At 50.1% G+C, this 16,298-nt stretch overlaps 1 protein-coding gene across 1 annotated transcript in view; it reads left to right on the top strand.

Moving 5' to 3' along the window:
- The first annotated feature begins 11,723 nt into the window (after positions 1-11,723).
- Positions 11,724-16,298, top strand: part of LOC105503958 (tetraspanin-11-like) — a 36,321-nt gene continuing 31,746 nt past the window's right edge. Inside the window, exon 1 of the mRNA XM_011931099.1 lies at positions 11,724-11,833. Within this exon, the coding sequence (XP_011786489.1) occupies positions 11,724-11,833 (110 nt within the window). The remainder of the gene's footprint in view (positions 11,834-16,298) is intronic.

Genomic DNA, 16,298 nt, shown 5'->3' with positions numbered 1-16,298 from the left:
TGTTAGCCAGGATGGTCTCGATCTCCTGACCTCGTGATCTGCCCGTCTTGGCCTCCCAAAGTGCTGGAATTACAGGCGTGAGCCACTGCGCCTGGCCAAGCTGGGACATTTTTGAAGTGAACTGGAGCACTGCTCTTAATTATGTTGACAATAGGTGCAAAGCAGGATTAACCTCTTTCTCTCTTTCCCCTTCTGTAACATGGGGAAGATGTGTGTGCCTACCTCATGGGGTCGTGAGGATTAAAAGAGATAATGCTTACAAAGGACGGTTGATCCTTGAATCACACGGGATTGTTGAACTGCGCAGATCCGCTTCTATTTTTCAACCAAATGTGGATGGAAAATACAGTATTCACGGGATGCAAAACCCAGTGATATGGAGAGCCGACTTTTCTTGTATGTGGGTTCTGCAGGGCTGGCTGCAGATCTTGAGCATGAGTGGACTTTGAAATACAATGGGGTCCTGGAACCACTGCCTCATGTACACCAAGGAACAACTGTACTAAAACCGTACCTGACACACCACAGTTATTCCTGGGCACACGAGGAAATGCACAAAGATTTAGGTGATGCAGCAATGGCCCACAATTCCTGCACTTGCAGTAAGTCTTAGAGTGAGGAAGCATCTTTACCCAACCAGGGAAAGAAGACAGTCATTCCAGTTTTATGGATGAGAAGAGCCAAGTCCGAAAGTCACAAGCAAGTTAGAAATGGAAGTGGGACCAGAACCCAGGTCCCTGGATATAAGCTCAGCCCCCCCTTAGGGTGCAAGATTGGGGACGGGGTTGATCAGAAGAGAAGGAATGTGTAGGGTGACCGAAGTACCGAAACAGTTGTCACCTTCTGCACTCGACGACCTCACTAGCCCTGCTGGGACGGTAGAGGCTCAGGTGCTGCTTCCTGGAGCCCTACCCACAAGGCACCCCACCTGCAGCCCCACCTGGGGGGCACCTCTTCCCACCCCCTGCCCCGGGACATCCTTTTGCAATGCCTTGCTGTCGTGTTGAGAACAGAGATGCGGTGTGTAATGTTCACTGCAGCCGTGGCCTTCTTTCTCTTCTTTTAAAATGGCTTTCCTGTCTGAACCAATCTGCTTTGTTAAATTGAGGTCTTGATTTTCTGCAGGTGAATTCTTCACGGCCACCTGGGGACAGGGTCCCCTCTCAAACATCTGTGTAGAGTCCACTAAGCAGGCCGAGAGGGTTGAGGAGCAGAGGCCCTGAGACTCCATCCACAGCCATCAGACACAGAGCCTGGCCGGTGTGTTATTTAGGGTTACCCAACCTTTACCTGTTGCCCTTCATTTGGGAAGCTCTTGGAGATGTGGGTTTCATCGTGACGCTCGTCTGGCAATGAAGCTGGAAAATTGCAGTATACATAGTTCTCGCAACTCTCCATCCCATTTCGTCCTCACAGCCACCATGCAGGGGAGACAAAGCCGGCCCAGTGTCATCTCCATCTTACCGAGGAGGAAGCTAAGGCTCCAGAGGTCACAAGGTTTGCCCAGGGTCACACTGCTGTAGGTGGCAGCTGGTACTCACACCCGGATCCCCTAACCTGCTGACTAGTGCTGAGTTTGTGTGGGTTTGGTCACTGATTCTTGTCACAAGCGCTGGAGAAGTCCTCATTTCATAGGTCAGACAGCATTAAAAAAAATGGGGGGGGAATCTAGGAAAAACATAGCAAAATGTGATACCTGTGTACAGGCACCTCCAGAGACTCCCTGTGTATGCATACACCTAGAGGGTGAGAGAAGCTGAACCACTTGCCTGACGGTAGGAGCAGAATCCTGAGTAATACAAAGAACGCAATTTGGTACTTGCAAATGAAGTAAAAATAGTCATGTACTTAGGAAACCATGTCTCTCAGGGCACAAAGACTAGGAATGCTTACTGCTAGGGTTTTAACTCAAGTTCCACCTACAGCACCATCCACATGACTCTATAGTTAGCAATCAAACTCTAAGTTTGGTCCAAAAGAGTTGCCTGTGCTCATTTACCTGCACACAACAAACACGGTCATGTAAAAGAAAAGGCAGCTGCCGGCCAGGCGAGGTGGCTCCCGCCTGGAATCCCAGCACTTTGGGAGGCCAAGGAGGGCGGATCACTTGAGGTCAGGAGTTTAAGACCAGCCTGGCCAACATTGTAGAACCCTGTCTCTACTGAAAATACAAAACTTAGATGGGCATGGTGGTATGTGCCTGTAATCCCAGATACTGTGGTGGCTGAGGCCCAAGAGTCATTGAACTTGGGAGGCGGAGGTTACAGAGAACCAAGATTGAGCTACTGCACTCCAGTCTGGGTAAACCCTGGAAAGAAGGAAGGAAGGGAGGGAGGGAGGGACCCTGGAAGGGAGGGAGGCAGGAAGGAAGGAAGGAAGGAAGGAAGGAAGGAAGGAAGGAAGGAAGGAAGGAAGGAAGGGAGGGAGGGAGGGAGGGAGGGAGGGAAGGAGGGAAGGAGGGAAGGAGAGAAGGAGGGAAGGAGGGAGGGAGGACAGTTACCCAGAGACCCCAGCCCAGCCTGTGCCTCAGTGTGGCACTGGCAGCCGCTGGATCCTCAGCCTCAATGTCACAGAGCTAGAGGACTAGGGAGAAGGTATGGTTCCCTCCAGAGGGTTCTCCAAACAGTTGGTCTCTTTGTACTGACAGCCATCATGGTCTTCCTGACCCAGGATCCTTTCAGAAAATACTGGGCCCTGTGCCTCTCAGCCCCCAGCTGGAGTCTCTGCCCTGGACAGATCCCCCAGCTCTTAGCTTCCACCAGAGATCCCCAAGCTACAAGAAGTGCAAACTAGACCTCTGCTGGGAAAAGTCAAACATCTGCTCTGCACAAAACTCATGTGCCCGGCTCTCCGCTGGTGTTCTGTGCCTCGGTTTTCTCTTCTGTAAAAGGGGAAGATAATCCCATCACGGGATTATTATAAGTTTTAAATTAACTAATGCACATATGGCACTTAGGTTCGTGCCTAGCATGAGCTAGCATTTAGTAAATGTTTACTATTTTATCAGCCAATCAAAATCTTGTTGGTGGCCATGGAAAAAACACTGGCCTGGGAGACAGGAGACCAGGTCCTCCCTTGCCACTGATCTGCAGTGTGGCTTTGACCACAGTGTGACCTCCTGGTCCCCCACCCCAGCTCCCACCCCACAAGGGCTCAGCTGCCTCAGTTTTCAAAAGGACTGAGCTCAGAATCCTTGTGGCTCCTTCCAGCCGCCCCGTTTCGAGGGCCTGAAGAAGTCCAACTTCTCTGCTTCAGAAGGACAGTCGCACTCGACACCCACCACAGACAAGTGGAAATGAAGCCAGAGGGAACCAGGGGCACAGAAGGTCGAGGCTGTCTAGATGGAGGGAGGAAATCCACCGTGCGGGGACTGTCACCAGGTTTCATTAGAACCCGAAATGAAGTCATAAATTCAACCACGTAGACTGTTTTTTTTCCTTTCCTACTGTTTTTGCCCATCAGGCAGGCATGGCCTCTTACTGGCCAAAAACTCAAAAAGGTGCAAACTGGCACTTATTTAACTGAAGGGGCACGGGCATAGGGGGCGGGGGGTGGGACGCTGGTTTTATTGGGGGAGGGGGTTCTTTATTTTTACTTTCTGAAAAATTGACAGATACAATTGTAAGTATTTACTGCATATAGCATGGTATTTTAAAGTATATATACATCATAGAGTGACAATCTAGCTAATTAACATATGTATTTCATGTATTACTTTTAATGGCAAAAGCTGCAATTACTTTTGCACCAACCTAATAGCATTTTAGGGTGAGAGCATATATCATCACTCAGCGTTTTTGTTTGTTTGTTTGTGTTTGTTTGAGACAAAGTCTGGCTCTGTCGCCCAGGTTGGAGGGCAGTGGCGCGATCTCGGCTCACTGCAATCTCCGCCTCCCGGGTTCACACCATTCTCCTGCCTCAGCCTCTCAAGTAGCTGGGACTACTGGCGCCGCCACCGCGCCCGGCTAATTTTTTGTATTTTTAGTAGAAACGGGGTTTCACCGTGTTCGCCAGGATGGTCTCGATCTCCTGACCTTGTGATCCGCCCGTCTAGGCCTCCCAAAGTGCTGGGATTATAGGCGTGAGCTACCGCGCCCGGCCCACTCAGTGTTTTTTAAGAATACAATGTGTTGGGTGGGAACTGAACAATGAGAACACTTGGACACGGGTGGGGAGCGCCATACACTGGGGCCTGTCATGGGTGGGGTGGGAGAAGGGAAGAGGGATAGCATTAAGAGATATACCTAATGTAGATGACTAGTTGGTGGGTGCAGCACACCAACATGGCACATGTATACATATATAACAAACCTGCACGTTGTGCACATGTACCCTAGAATTTAAAGTATAAAAAAAAGAATACAATGTGTGATTAACCATATACAGTCCCGATGTGCGATAGATCTCTTGAGCTTATTTCTCCTGTCCAACTGAAATTTTATACCCTTTGACCAACATCTCTTCCCCTCCCCACTTCCCCCAACCACCATTCTACACTCTATTTCTATGGGATCCACTGTTTAGATTCCACGTATGAGTGAGATCACATGGTATTTGTCTTTCTGTGCCTGGCTTATGTCACTTAACATAAGATGCTACTGTGTATTTATCCAAAGGAAATGAAATTAGTATGTTGAAGAGCTATCTGCATTCCATGTTCATTTCATTACTGTTCACAATAGCCAAGATACAGAATCAACCTAAGTGGCCATCAGGGGACGAATGGGTAAAGCAAACGTGCCATATATATATCTGGAATGCTATCTAGCCTTAAAAAAGAAGGGAATCCTGTTGTCTGTGACATGTGGATGAACCTGGAGGACGTTATGTTAAGGGAAACATGCCCGTTTTGTTTGTTTGCTTGTTTGTTTTCAGAAACATCAGGCTCCCCAAAAGCCCTCCCCTGCTATGGGGTGCTCTTCCCTTAGGGAAAGGAGAGTCAGGGCCCGCCCAACCTCAGCTTTTGCTAATGGGAGCAGACAAAGAATAAGAGGTTGGTGAGATCCCAGGAGTAGAGAATGTGGGGAAAAGGGGAAAGTCACAACTAAGTGAGGCCAAGCTTGTTCCAGGCCCTAAAGTGGCTTCCCAGCCCTTCCTGCCCCGCAGGCCCACCAAATGCCCGGCCATTCCTCCGGGCCTTTGCTCACACTGTCCCCTCTCCCTGGGTAGCCCTCCCTCCTTTTCTGCCTGCAGCAACCCTGCCCGCTTTTAAGGACCAAAGTAAATGCCCCTTTCTTTCTCCACCCACCCCCACGACCCTTGTCTGGCAGAATCAATGCCCGACCCTCTGTGCTCCCATCAGGACGGGCCAGCATCTCTGACAGCGCCCTCTAGTGTCTGGAAGTTGTTTGTGTGCCTGTGCGCCACCCTCACGACTGCTGTGACCTCCTGAAGGAGCAAGTCCAGTTGTTTCAAGAACCAGGCCTGGCACACAGCAGGGGCTCAATACGTGTTTGTTGAGGGAGTGAAGGATGCAGCTCACCTAGGGCCTGAAAATGCCATGTGTATGACTGTATGATCTATACAGTCAGCTACCACCCCTTGCTCCCCATCACCATTAAAGGACTTGGTCTTGCCCATCAGCCAACACTTGTGGTACCCTGTGTTCCTGGGCGCTGGCCCTGGCTGGAGCCTGCCCTGCTGACCAGGACTCCCGGCACATCTGGCCAGCCAGCTGGGCTCTTCCTACACATCCTGCGTCTCTGTGCTTTGAGCCTCATCTACTTGGAAGAGGGGGAGTGCAGTAGGAAAGACCGTGATCCCCAAGTCTCACAGCCGTGTCGTTACACATCCAGCCCTGATGAAAGTCCCCAAAACACATCACTTCACCATCAAGGCATCTGTGGTTGCCTTTCTGAGATGTCCTATGGCATGGATCCTGACGGTGACATTCACGGCCCCCGCACCTGCTGGCTGCCCCTGAATCCCACCTTGTGCTGCAGTCAGAACCTCTTCCTGGGGGGAAGGCACCCTGAGGCTCACTGAGGGGCAGTCTGGGAGATCTTCATCATTTCAACAGGAACTGTGTCCTAAATGTGAATTTGCATGAGAGGACGTGCCCACCCTCGTGCCCCACCCAGGTATACCTGTTTCAGATGTGAAGGGTACTTATACGGCAGGGCCAGGGACTTTCAGAGTTGGAAGGGACCTTAGAGAACATTGACTCAAAGTGTGGTCCCAAGACCAGCAGCACCTGGGAGCAGTGACTAGCCCTCCTGGTTTCCCAGGATTGCCCAGGTTTAACCCTGAACGGCACTCCTGTATCCCAAGAAATCCCTCTGTCCCGGGCAAGTGGGGATCATCAGTCACCCTGCCTGGGAGCAAATCCTGCAGGGTCTCACCCGAAACCTAATGAATCAGAAACCCTGGGGATGGGCCTTGAGATCTGCATTTTAACAAGTCCCGGTCCCGGTAATTCTAAGACCTGAGCAGGAGAACCACTGCTTTTCCCTGTAGGTGGGAAACCAAACATTCAGGAAGGGCAGTAGCTTGCCTCACCAAGCACAGGCAGCAGGTAAAGGGCAGAGCCAGAAAGAGGGTCTGGACCCCGCTGTGTGGCACCGCTGCCCCCATCTCTCAGTCCACAAGCTCGGGAAGTTAACCGAATCAGTCAGCCTGTTAAATAAGATGCTGAGAAGCACCCAGGCCAACTGCTGTGGTCCATGGATACAGGGCTTTGCCCTGGGGGTCTGGGAAGGTGGGAATAGCCGCCTTCAGAGAGGGTAGAGTCCCCCTGAGTCCTGCAGCATTTGGACAGAGTAGCAGGAGTTTCAGATTCAGGCCACAGCCTGAACAAAGGACCAAAGGGAGGACAGAGACGTGCCTTTTAGAGGCCAAAGAAGAGATCAGCATCGCGATGCTGGGGATCTGGGAGGTACGGTCCCTCTCCTTTGTCCTCAGAGGCTTGTCCATGATTCTGCATCCAGCGTTGGTTACCACCCACAGTGGGAGTCTCTGCCTTGCCTGCCCCCTGCTGTTTAGCTGGTGCCCCTCAGGAACACTTCCTTCAATTGGTTCAGGAGCCCAGCTCCTAACTGCTATGAGCAGAAATGACACTCACTTAGGAAGGTCAGTCAGCTTCCCAGCAATCATAAGACACTCAAAGCTCAATGAAAATGATTTGGGGGATTATCCAAAGCCCTGGCCCCTCCATTCGCTGGCAGGTAAGCTCACATCAAGTGCCTTGTGTTTGCTTTTCTCCTCTCCAGGGGCAGCTGCAGCCATTGCCACGCTCCCCCACCCACCTCCCCCGATATATCACTCTTCAGGCCAAAGAAAATTGGGGTACAACGAGGTCCTAGAGAGGGGAGTCCACTGGGACTGTCGGGAGGAGGGCTGGAAGTGGTGGCTGGAGCTCTTCTGCTCACCTTCCTTCAGCCCTGTCCTCTTCCCCGGAGGCAGCAGAGCTAAGCAGGCTTTGGAGCCTTTTCCAGTGCACTAGGCATGCCCGAGCCTCCCTCCCTCACCACACAAAAGCACTTCCTTTCCCTGGCCTTCCAGCTGCTTCCCTCCCAGCCTTCTCATTTGAAAATGTTCACCTCCAGGTCTCCGTTTCCTCTCCCTTCATGATGCATCCCTATAATCCTCATGCATCCTCCATGGACAAAGGTGAGCCCTTGCTTGGCCATCTTAGCAAGCAAGCAGTACTGTAGCCCACCCCATCCTCCTTGGCTTCCTGGACCCTGCACTCCCCTGGTTCTCCTTCTATCCCCCTCCGTTTCAACGTCCCACCTGACTGCTTCTTCCTCTGCCCACTTCCGGGGTCTTTCCTCCCCTGCCTGTTCCTGGAGCACACTGCCTGCCTGAGGTGGCCTCCCTCTGTGCCAGTCAGGTGTCTGTCCCCTACTCTCCATTCCTCCGCCGGCTCTTTCTGGAACTTAAGCACCACCTTCCTGGAGTCGGCATCACTTTCAGGACATTAATTTAAGTCCCCGAGCTTCACATGTAAGGCCACTCTTGACCTGACCCCTCCTGACCTTCAGCTCTCACCCACTTCATGCACACTCTGCACCAGTGGTCTCCGAGGTGGCAACAGGCACTATATTGGGATACAGGAAAAACTTACTGAAATCCCTATCCCTCATTATTTTTTAACTTTAAAAACTGCAAAATGAAGTTTCAATGAATACCTGCTATATAGATGGACAATAGGACGTGAATACAAATTATAAATAAGAAATTTGAGGGGGTGTACAGTCAGAAGAGCTTGGCAACCACTACCTGCCATGGGCCTCACCCCCACTGCAGTGCCTCTGGCACAAACATGTAGCTTAAAGAAGCTACAAGTTTGTTGTTCTCTCACGTAAACTAAGTCTGGAGGTAAGCAGCTCAGGGATGAATGGCAGCTCTAAAATCATCTGAGACCTGGAATCTTTGAGCTTATTGTTACTCCCTTTCAACCCATAGTTTTCAGCTCATGGTTCAATGTAGCTGCTTCAGCTCCAGCCATCACATCAGCATTCCAACCAACAGGAAGAAGGAAAGGGTGAAGAGAGACATGCCCCCACCACTCTAAAGATACTTCTAACTGTTAAAGACAGACAATGACATTAATAATGACAAAGGGATTAACCCACCAGAATAATATCTTAACTCCAAATCTGTACGCCATAAAATATCTGCAAAACTTATGAAGAGAATTAAATGAGGTATAGACAAATTCACACTTATAGGGAGAGTCTGTAATAGGCATCTTCCAATAGCCAATAGACCAATCAGACACCAGATCAGTAAGTATGCAGAAGATATGAAAAGTGCAGTTAACAAATTTGACCTAATCGACACATACAGAATTCTGTACCCTACAATGACAGGATTTACATGTTTTTTTGTTTTGTTTTGTTTTTGTTTTTGAGACAAAGTCTCGCTCTGTCACCCAGGCTGGAGTGCAGTGGCGTGATTTCGGCTCACCGCAAGCTCCACCTCCCAAGTTCATGCCATTCTCCTGCCTCAGCCTCCCGAGTAGCTGGGACTACAGGCGCCCACCACCACGAGGATTCACATTCTTTTTAAATGAACATGAAACATATACCAAAAAATGATCCTTCTGAAAAGTTGCATACACCACTTCTGCTTACATACCACTCACCGGCCAGCAGTGAATCCTGGCTATGCTTAGCAGGAAGGGAGGCTGGGAAATGTCTTCTGCTCCAGGTGACCAAGTACCCAACTGAAATGGAGATGCTCTATTCCCTGTGAAAAAGGAGAGAACAAATATTAGGGAAACCGTCAATCTCTGCCCCCTGCCCCTTCCTCCCTTGCCCTGGCAGCTCTGGTCCTGAGAGTACTGCACAGTGGGTAAGAGCTTGAGGCCAGAGCCAGGGATTCCTCATTTAACTCTGGCTTTGCCGTTTACTTGCTATGTGACTTTGGACAAGTTACTTAACCCGTCTGAACCTCGGTTATATTGCAAAATGGGACTAGCCCTACTTCATAGGGGTATTGGAAAGATGGACCAAAATAATGCATGTAAAGCACTTAGTTCTGCATCTGGCACCTGAAAGTGTTCCATAAATGTGACCTGCACGGAGAGGTTAAGTAACTTGCCCAAGGTCACAGTCAGTAAAATGGCAAGGCTAGCTTTGAGATTCAGGCATCCGGCTCCAAGCTTCTTTGGGGCCTTTGCTACTCCCAGCACAGGGACCCACATGTGCTGGGATATTACAGGAGATGGAGCCTTAAATAGTGGGGGATAGAAAACTGCAACCATCGATGAAAGACTTCTAGAGATGTCATTTTAAAATGTGCGTCTTCACTCCGATGTGCAAATTTCCTCATTCTGTCTGCAAAAGATTGAATTAAGTGAGCCCCAAGGGTTCCCATTAACCCTGACATTCTGTGGTTCTACCTTCTCTACCGATAATGGCCACAATTTTACCATTAGAATTACGTTTTTCTTTGTTAAGTCCTATCTTCTGCCTGAAGTTCTTTTTAAAAAATACGATTTTCCTTTCAGGGATCCTGATCCCTGGGTTTGAGTGAGTGAATCGTGCCCCTGTGCTGCAGATGGAGAGAAGGTTCTGTGTTAGGAGTCTAGTGGGCCCTGGCTGGGAGGAGAGGGACGTGCAGAGGGAGGGAGACTGCAGACAGGAGCGCCCGGACCCCCACAAATCCCTCAGCTTACTAAAAACCCATGGCGCCTAGAGGACGCTGCACCCAGTCTCTTGTCAGGGCCGACAGCAGAATGGCCACCAAACAGCTTCTGCTCCATTGCCTGGCCACCCCCATCCATCACCATTCTTGACAGGCTTCCTTTTTTTCTCATATATTTCTTCCACCACCCTATCTCTCAAACTAAATTGAAGAAAAATGGGTTTTGTCTTTTTTTAATGAGAAGACTAACAGTCTTAAATTACCTTCCTCAAGGTCTGCAAATAGAAATCCCAAATAAGACAGCCACCTTTTCTTTTCTCTCTTCTTCTCTCCCTGTCTCCGTGAGCCCATAAGCTTGAAATAAAAGGCAGAGCAGTGGCTCAGGGAAGTAATTTGGGCTTGGCCCAGCACCAGCCAAGGAGGCAAGAGCGAGGGGGAGGAGGGCCCGATGGGGGTTTGGGAATGATAGAGGAAGAGGTCATAGGCAAAACCAATGCCTCATTGCGTATGGTTCTGAAATAAAAGAGGTTCCCAAAATGGGGACAAGTTCTTAAAGAGCAACTACTCTGTGAGTGTGCAGGTGCCCAGGGGTACAAGTATGTCCAGGTGAAGGGGAAACCACAAAGGCTTCAGACTTACTGAGGTTCAGACCGACTAAGAAGCAAATGGGATTACTGAGTACAGTGGGCCTTCTCCGTCTTTATCACCACTGTTGACGTCATACTCCCTAGAAAGTCCATCGATGGGTGTCAGGACAAGAGACAGAACATAGTGCTGGGGCAAAGAGTGGAGTTTTAGGACTGGGGTCTTAGGTTCTAGCACCAGCTCTATGGCATGCAATAATAAAAGCTAACATTAAATACTTACTGTGTGCCAAGGACTATGCTAAACACGTCACATAGATTATCCCATTTAATCTTCAAAACAACCCTTTGATGTAGGTATCGTTATCCCCATTTACAGATGAGGACACTGAGGGATGGGAAGTCATGTCACTTGCCCAAAGTGTCACACATCTTGTGACAGATCAGGGTTTGAACCCAGGGAGTTAGATTCCAGAGGCTCTTAGACTTCTGCCAAACAGTCTGGGCCTGTCTGGGCTTGTCTGGACCTGCTTCCTCATCAGGGAAGTCAAGGGGTGTAGAGGCCAGATGGGGTAGACTGGGTCATCAGTGAGGGCCTTTCCAGCACAGATGCTCTGATTTGGGATTCCTGCCACACCTGTGGATGTGCAGTACAGGTTTCCACTGCAAAGTAGCCATGCTGAATGTTTGTGTGTGTGTGTGTGTCTATGACAGATAAACTTGTGTCAGGCAACTCTGATAAGACAGGGAAAGAGAATAAGAAACAACAAGGCCAGGGGAAATCTGTGGAAGATTTGTAGGTTCAACTTTTGTCAAGAGGACAAAACTGGCACCTGAAGGTCTGGAAAATTCTGCCCAAATTCACCTCCACTAAGGCATCCAGTAGCCTTTGCGATTCCCTAATCTTTACTCTATGCTGCACATCCACAGCCTCAAAGATCCCTGGCAGGACAGGCGAATAAGCCCTTCAAAGGGAACCTGGAGGGGTGAGGTGGCTCTCGGTGATTCCCCAGCCCGGCATGTGTGCCTTCTCTAGACCCAGCAGCCATGGCCCATTCCAAGACCAAGCAGGATGACTGGCTGATCGTCTGCCTGAAGTATTTACTCCTTGTCCTCAACTTCTGCTTCTGGATGAGTGAATTCTGCACACACATCCCGTTTCCCCGAGCACTGAATGAGTCTAGCCACCTTTGTTTTTTGTGAGTCACCACTTTGAAGTTGATTTCTTCCAAATCAAAGACCACCCATGGGCAAATTCTGCCTACTTGAAAGCAAATGTGTATGTTTGCTCCTGAGGGGGAAGAAAAGAATCCGGTCTGCAGGTTGGCGTGGAGTCCGTACCACATGGCGTCTGAATAGAGGCGCGAACATCACAATGAGCTTTGTGTTCTGGCCCCTCGGTACAAAGGCTCAGCTTCTCTCTTCCCTGCTAACTTGTTGCACAAGTGCCTTGTGGGAAATGTGGCTGCCTGAAATAGTGGCTAATAATGGTTTGTTTCCAACCAAAGCCCATTTGCCTTTCGTGGTTAACACTGTCCAGGCCTAGGGCAGGGAAACAGAAGTCCTGGGAGCTCCGGCTGCTGCTGCCTGTGATGGAAATGGTCTCTGTGGTGATTCCCCCCAGGAAACCTGCCTGGGTGATGTGTTCCAGAGGACCACAGCCTGTCCATTGGGGCAATTATCTGGACCATTGAGAGCCGAATACCACCAGTTCCCAAAAATAGCCAGACACCAGAATATAAGTATTTTGTATTACAGTCTCAGTAAATTTGGGAAGGTAGAAGAGTAAGAGTGCAGGCTTTGCAGGTCGCTGGACCTAGGCTTTGCCAGCTACTAATGGTGTGGCCTTGGGCAACTTAAGTTTGAGGAGCCTGTTTCCCTGGCTACAATTCAGGGATGATTGGTGTTGCATTCGATAAATGCTACGTTTTGAATATCAGATGTCAAATGCCTGAAAATACATACCACCAAATCAACCCCTCAGATAAGGCAACCAGGTTTCCTGCTACCATGGTAAGGGAGAAGACCCTTTACAGAGTCTTAGAATCATCTCAGAAAAGCAAATGCAAATGGGATATGTCTGAGTTTTGAGCATCTTTCCTGCGGGGACTTGATCAGGATTGGGAAGAGCCATGACCTAGGAGTTTGGGATGGGAAGACATGGCAAGGCAAGAGTTTTTGAAGAGTCTTGGCCAAAAGACAGTCATCAGATGCTATCTATTCAAAAATGGTACAATCTGCTGTTTGTGTAAATGTTATTTGCAAAGTTCCCGAAACGAACAATAAAATTATGTGCAGCTTTTATCTTCCTGGGCAAGAGTCTCCTGTGGAATAATAAAGCTGTGCTGATGAGGACGGTAAACTGTGTGGCATAGATGGCTTCGACTCTCGGGGACAAATCCAATAGTACACTTAGGATTCCTACTGATGAGCAGTTCTTTTTAAGAATGACTATGTTTTTCCTAATCATAAAAGTCTTATGTGTCCACTGCAGATCACCTCTAAAATATTGAAAAGTATACTAAGAAAGTGAAAATTGTCCACATCTCCCTCTGTTAGCTTCCCAGGGCTGCTGTAGCAAAGTGCCATAGACTGGATGGCTTTAAGCAACAGAAATTCACTCTCTCACCGTTCTGGAGGCTACAAGTCCAAAATCAGGGCATCAGCAGAGCTGTGCTTCCTCTGGAGCTTCTAGGGGAGGGACCCTTTGTCACCTGTTCCAGTTCCTGGGAGTGACTGGCAATTCTCAGCACTCCTTGGCTTGCAGCTGCATCCCTCCAATCTCTGAGGCTTCTGCTGTCACATGCTGCTCTCCTGTGTGTCTCTGTCTTTACATGATGTCTTCGTCTTCCAAGGACACCAGTCATGTTGGATTAGGGTCCACCCTTCTGACCTCATTGTAACTTGACTACATCTGCAAAGATCTTATTTCCAAATAAGGCCACGCTCACAGGTTCCAGGAGTGAGGATTTCAACATATCTTTGAGGGGACACAGTCCAACCCATAACACTGGCCATCCCAGGAATGGCCACTGTTGACATTCCCTCTAGACTTTGCACTCATCAAAGTGAAAGATGGTAGTGACCTGCACTGTGGGAATGACAGTGGGGATAGAAATACTTGGAGTCGAGGGATTTAGGAGGTGAAATTGACAAGAAGAGGTGCCATTGGCTGGAAGAGGTGCCTGTCTGGATGAATGAATCTCCTAATGGACGACAGGAGCTCTTCACTGAAACCAGAGACTGAAGAGAGAAGTTTGGAGTCAGATGGTGAGGTCAGATGTAGACATGGTGACTTTTTGAGGTGCCAGGAGATCTCTGAGCAGAGATGCCCTGTAGGCAGTTAGCTTACAGGTCTGGATCTCAGGAGAGAGTCAGGCTGGCACCCCAGACTTGGGGATTGTCCCCACCCCAATGGTAGCTGCAGTCACAGAAATAGGAGAGATCCCTTAGGGAGAGCATGGAGATGGAGAGGAAACGAGAGGCAAGAAGGAGACAGACATGGGTGTCCTCACAGGTCAGGGTGAGTGTAGGGCGTCCCCACAGGTGAGGGTGAGTCTGGGGTGACCCATAGTCCCAGTTTGCCCTGAACTGAGGGAGTTCCCAGGATGTGAGACTTTTAGTCTTAAACCAGGAGAGCGCCAGACAAACTGATCAGTGCTTACAGTTTGATCAGGGGAGCCTGGGGCAGAACAGTCAGTGAGGTGGGAGGGAAGCCAGGGGCCTGAGAAGGTCAGCGATGTTGAGGGGTAAGCCAACATCAAGTGTTCTGAGGCCTGGAAAAGGCCACTGGGCTTAGCAACAGAGGGGCAGCTGTGGGGAAAGCACTTTCAGGAAAGTGCGGAGACGGGAGGGTAGAGGAAGTGGACTCCATGTAGACACCACCGGCTGGGCACCAGGAGAGGGTTGCGCAGTAGCAGATGGGACCAGAGGGTCATCGGCTCTTTCATCCCTAGGGCTGTCATGAGGTGCTCTGCCCAAATATTTGTGGAAAGTCTCAGACCTTGAGCTCCTGCCTGTGCCAAGGTGCCATAGGTGGGAATGGGCAGCAGACACAGCAACCACGGTTGGGGAGGACCCAGGGCCTGTTTGGTGTGTGCCTCCTTTTGGGGTGGGAAGGAGAGGGGCCTGCGGGTGGCAGTGCATGCAGCTGCACAGCAAGTGTGTTACTGGTGCAGTTGCCAGCAAGGAGAGCTTCCTTCATGCAGCGCTCCCTGATTCCAGTTAAAAATACCCCTGCCGGGGGCCTGGCTGGCCATGGACCAGCTTCCCAGGGACCAGCTCAGCTCAGACTTCTCTCCCTGGTGGGGGATGGTTGGATTTTGAAGGTTCGGGCCTCAGTCTCCAATGCAGGGGGTCCTGGCATCCAGTCACCAAGACCTGCTGCAATCTCCTCAGGGGTAGACACTGGGCAGCCTGCAGGCCCAGTCCCTAGAGGCAGAGCACCAAGTCCCTAGGAACTCACCAGAATTCCCCAGGGAGGGGGCGTTGGCCAGCGAGCATCCCTCCCAACGAGGGAAGGCTCCCTCCCACACAGACACCCCCAGCGTCCAATCGCTGTCCTCCTGCCTGAGCCTGCTGAGGTGTGAGGCACAGCATAGGGAAAACACAAGCTTCGTTTCTCCCCCAGAACAAGGTCCTGTCTAGTCTATCACCCTGCACTCTTTATCGAAACCCAGCACAGAGAGGGGAAACCTGGGTTGGCCCCATGCGGTTCTGAGCCCAGCATTTGTCAGGTGCTGTTGGATGGTCCAGGCCATTATTATCCTCATTTTACAGATAGGGAACAGGCCACCCAGTTCCGAATCTCACCCAAGGTCTGACAGTGATGATAAAGCTAACACTGACACCCACGTATTCTAATACCAGGTCAGTGACGAAAATGACAATTTAAAAATTAAGCCCACAATTTGTATGAAGCACCTAGTAAGTGCCAGATGTGGGTCTAGGCCCATAGGATCTATCAGTAAACACAGTTCCCAGCGTTCCTGGAATTTACTATGGTGAGCCTCTGCGCTTGTCCTTGCACGTACATCATCCTGTTAATCCTCCCAGCCCTGCCTGAGGCTGCGAGTTTCTCTCTTAGAGCCCTGCTTTGGGAATGGGAAGCACTTTGCCTTGTCCTGGAGCTGTAGCCCAGTGCTGTCTAGCCCCAAGCCTGTGTGCTCGGCCACCAAGCTTTGCAGCCCCAGCTCTAAATCCCACACGTTCCCAGTGTCCTTGGGGCGTTCGTGAATTCACGAGGCAGCACGGCATGCTGGGAAGGCTCAGACTAAAGTTTGAGTTCAAATTCAGACTCCGTTATTTATTTGTCCTGGGACATTAGATGCTACAGATTGAATTGTGTCCCCCCAAAAGGGATATGTTGAAGCCCTAACCCCCAGTGTGCCTGTATTTGGAGACAGGGAGGTAAGTAAGGCTAAATGAGTCCACAGGGGCATGGTTCTGTTCTGCTAGGATTGATGGTCTTCTAAGAACAGGAAGAGAGAGAGAGCTCTCTTTTTCTCCATAGACCAGGTGAAAACACCGCAAGAAGGCAGCCATTGCCCAGCCAGGAAGAGAGCCCCACCCAGAACAGAATCACCTTGATCTCGGACTTCCCAGCCTGCAGAACTCTGAGAC

Source organism: Colobus angolensis, unplaced genomic scaffold (assembly GCF_000951035.1).
Source record: "Colobus angolensis palliatus isolate OR3802 unplaced genomic scaffold, Cang.pa_1.0 Scaffold89, whole genome shotgun sequence".
NCBI classification, from domain to species: domain Eukaryota; kingdom Metazoa; phylum Chordata; class Mammalia; order Primates; family Cercopithecidae; genus Colobus; species Colobus angolensis.
Note: the sequence above shows the minus strand (reverse complement) of the source record. Positions and strands in the feature narration are given on the sequence as shown.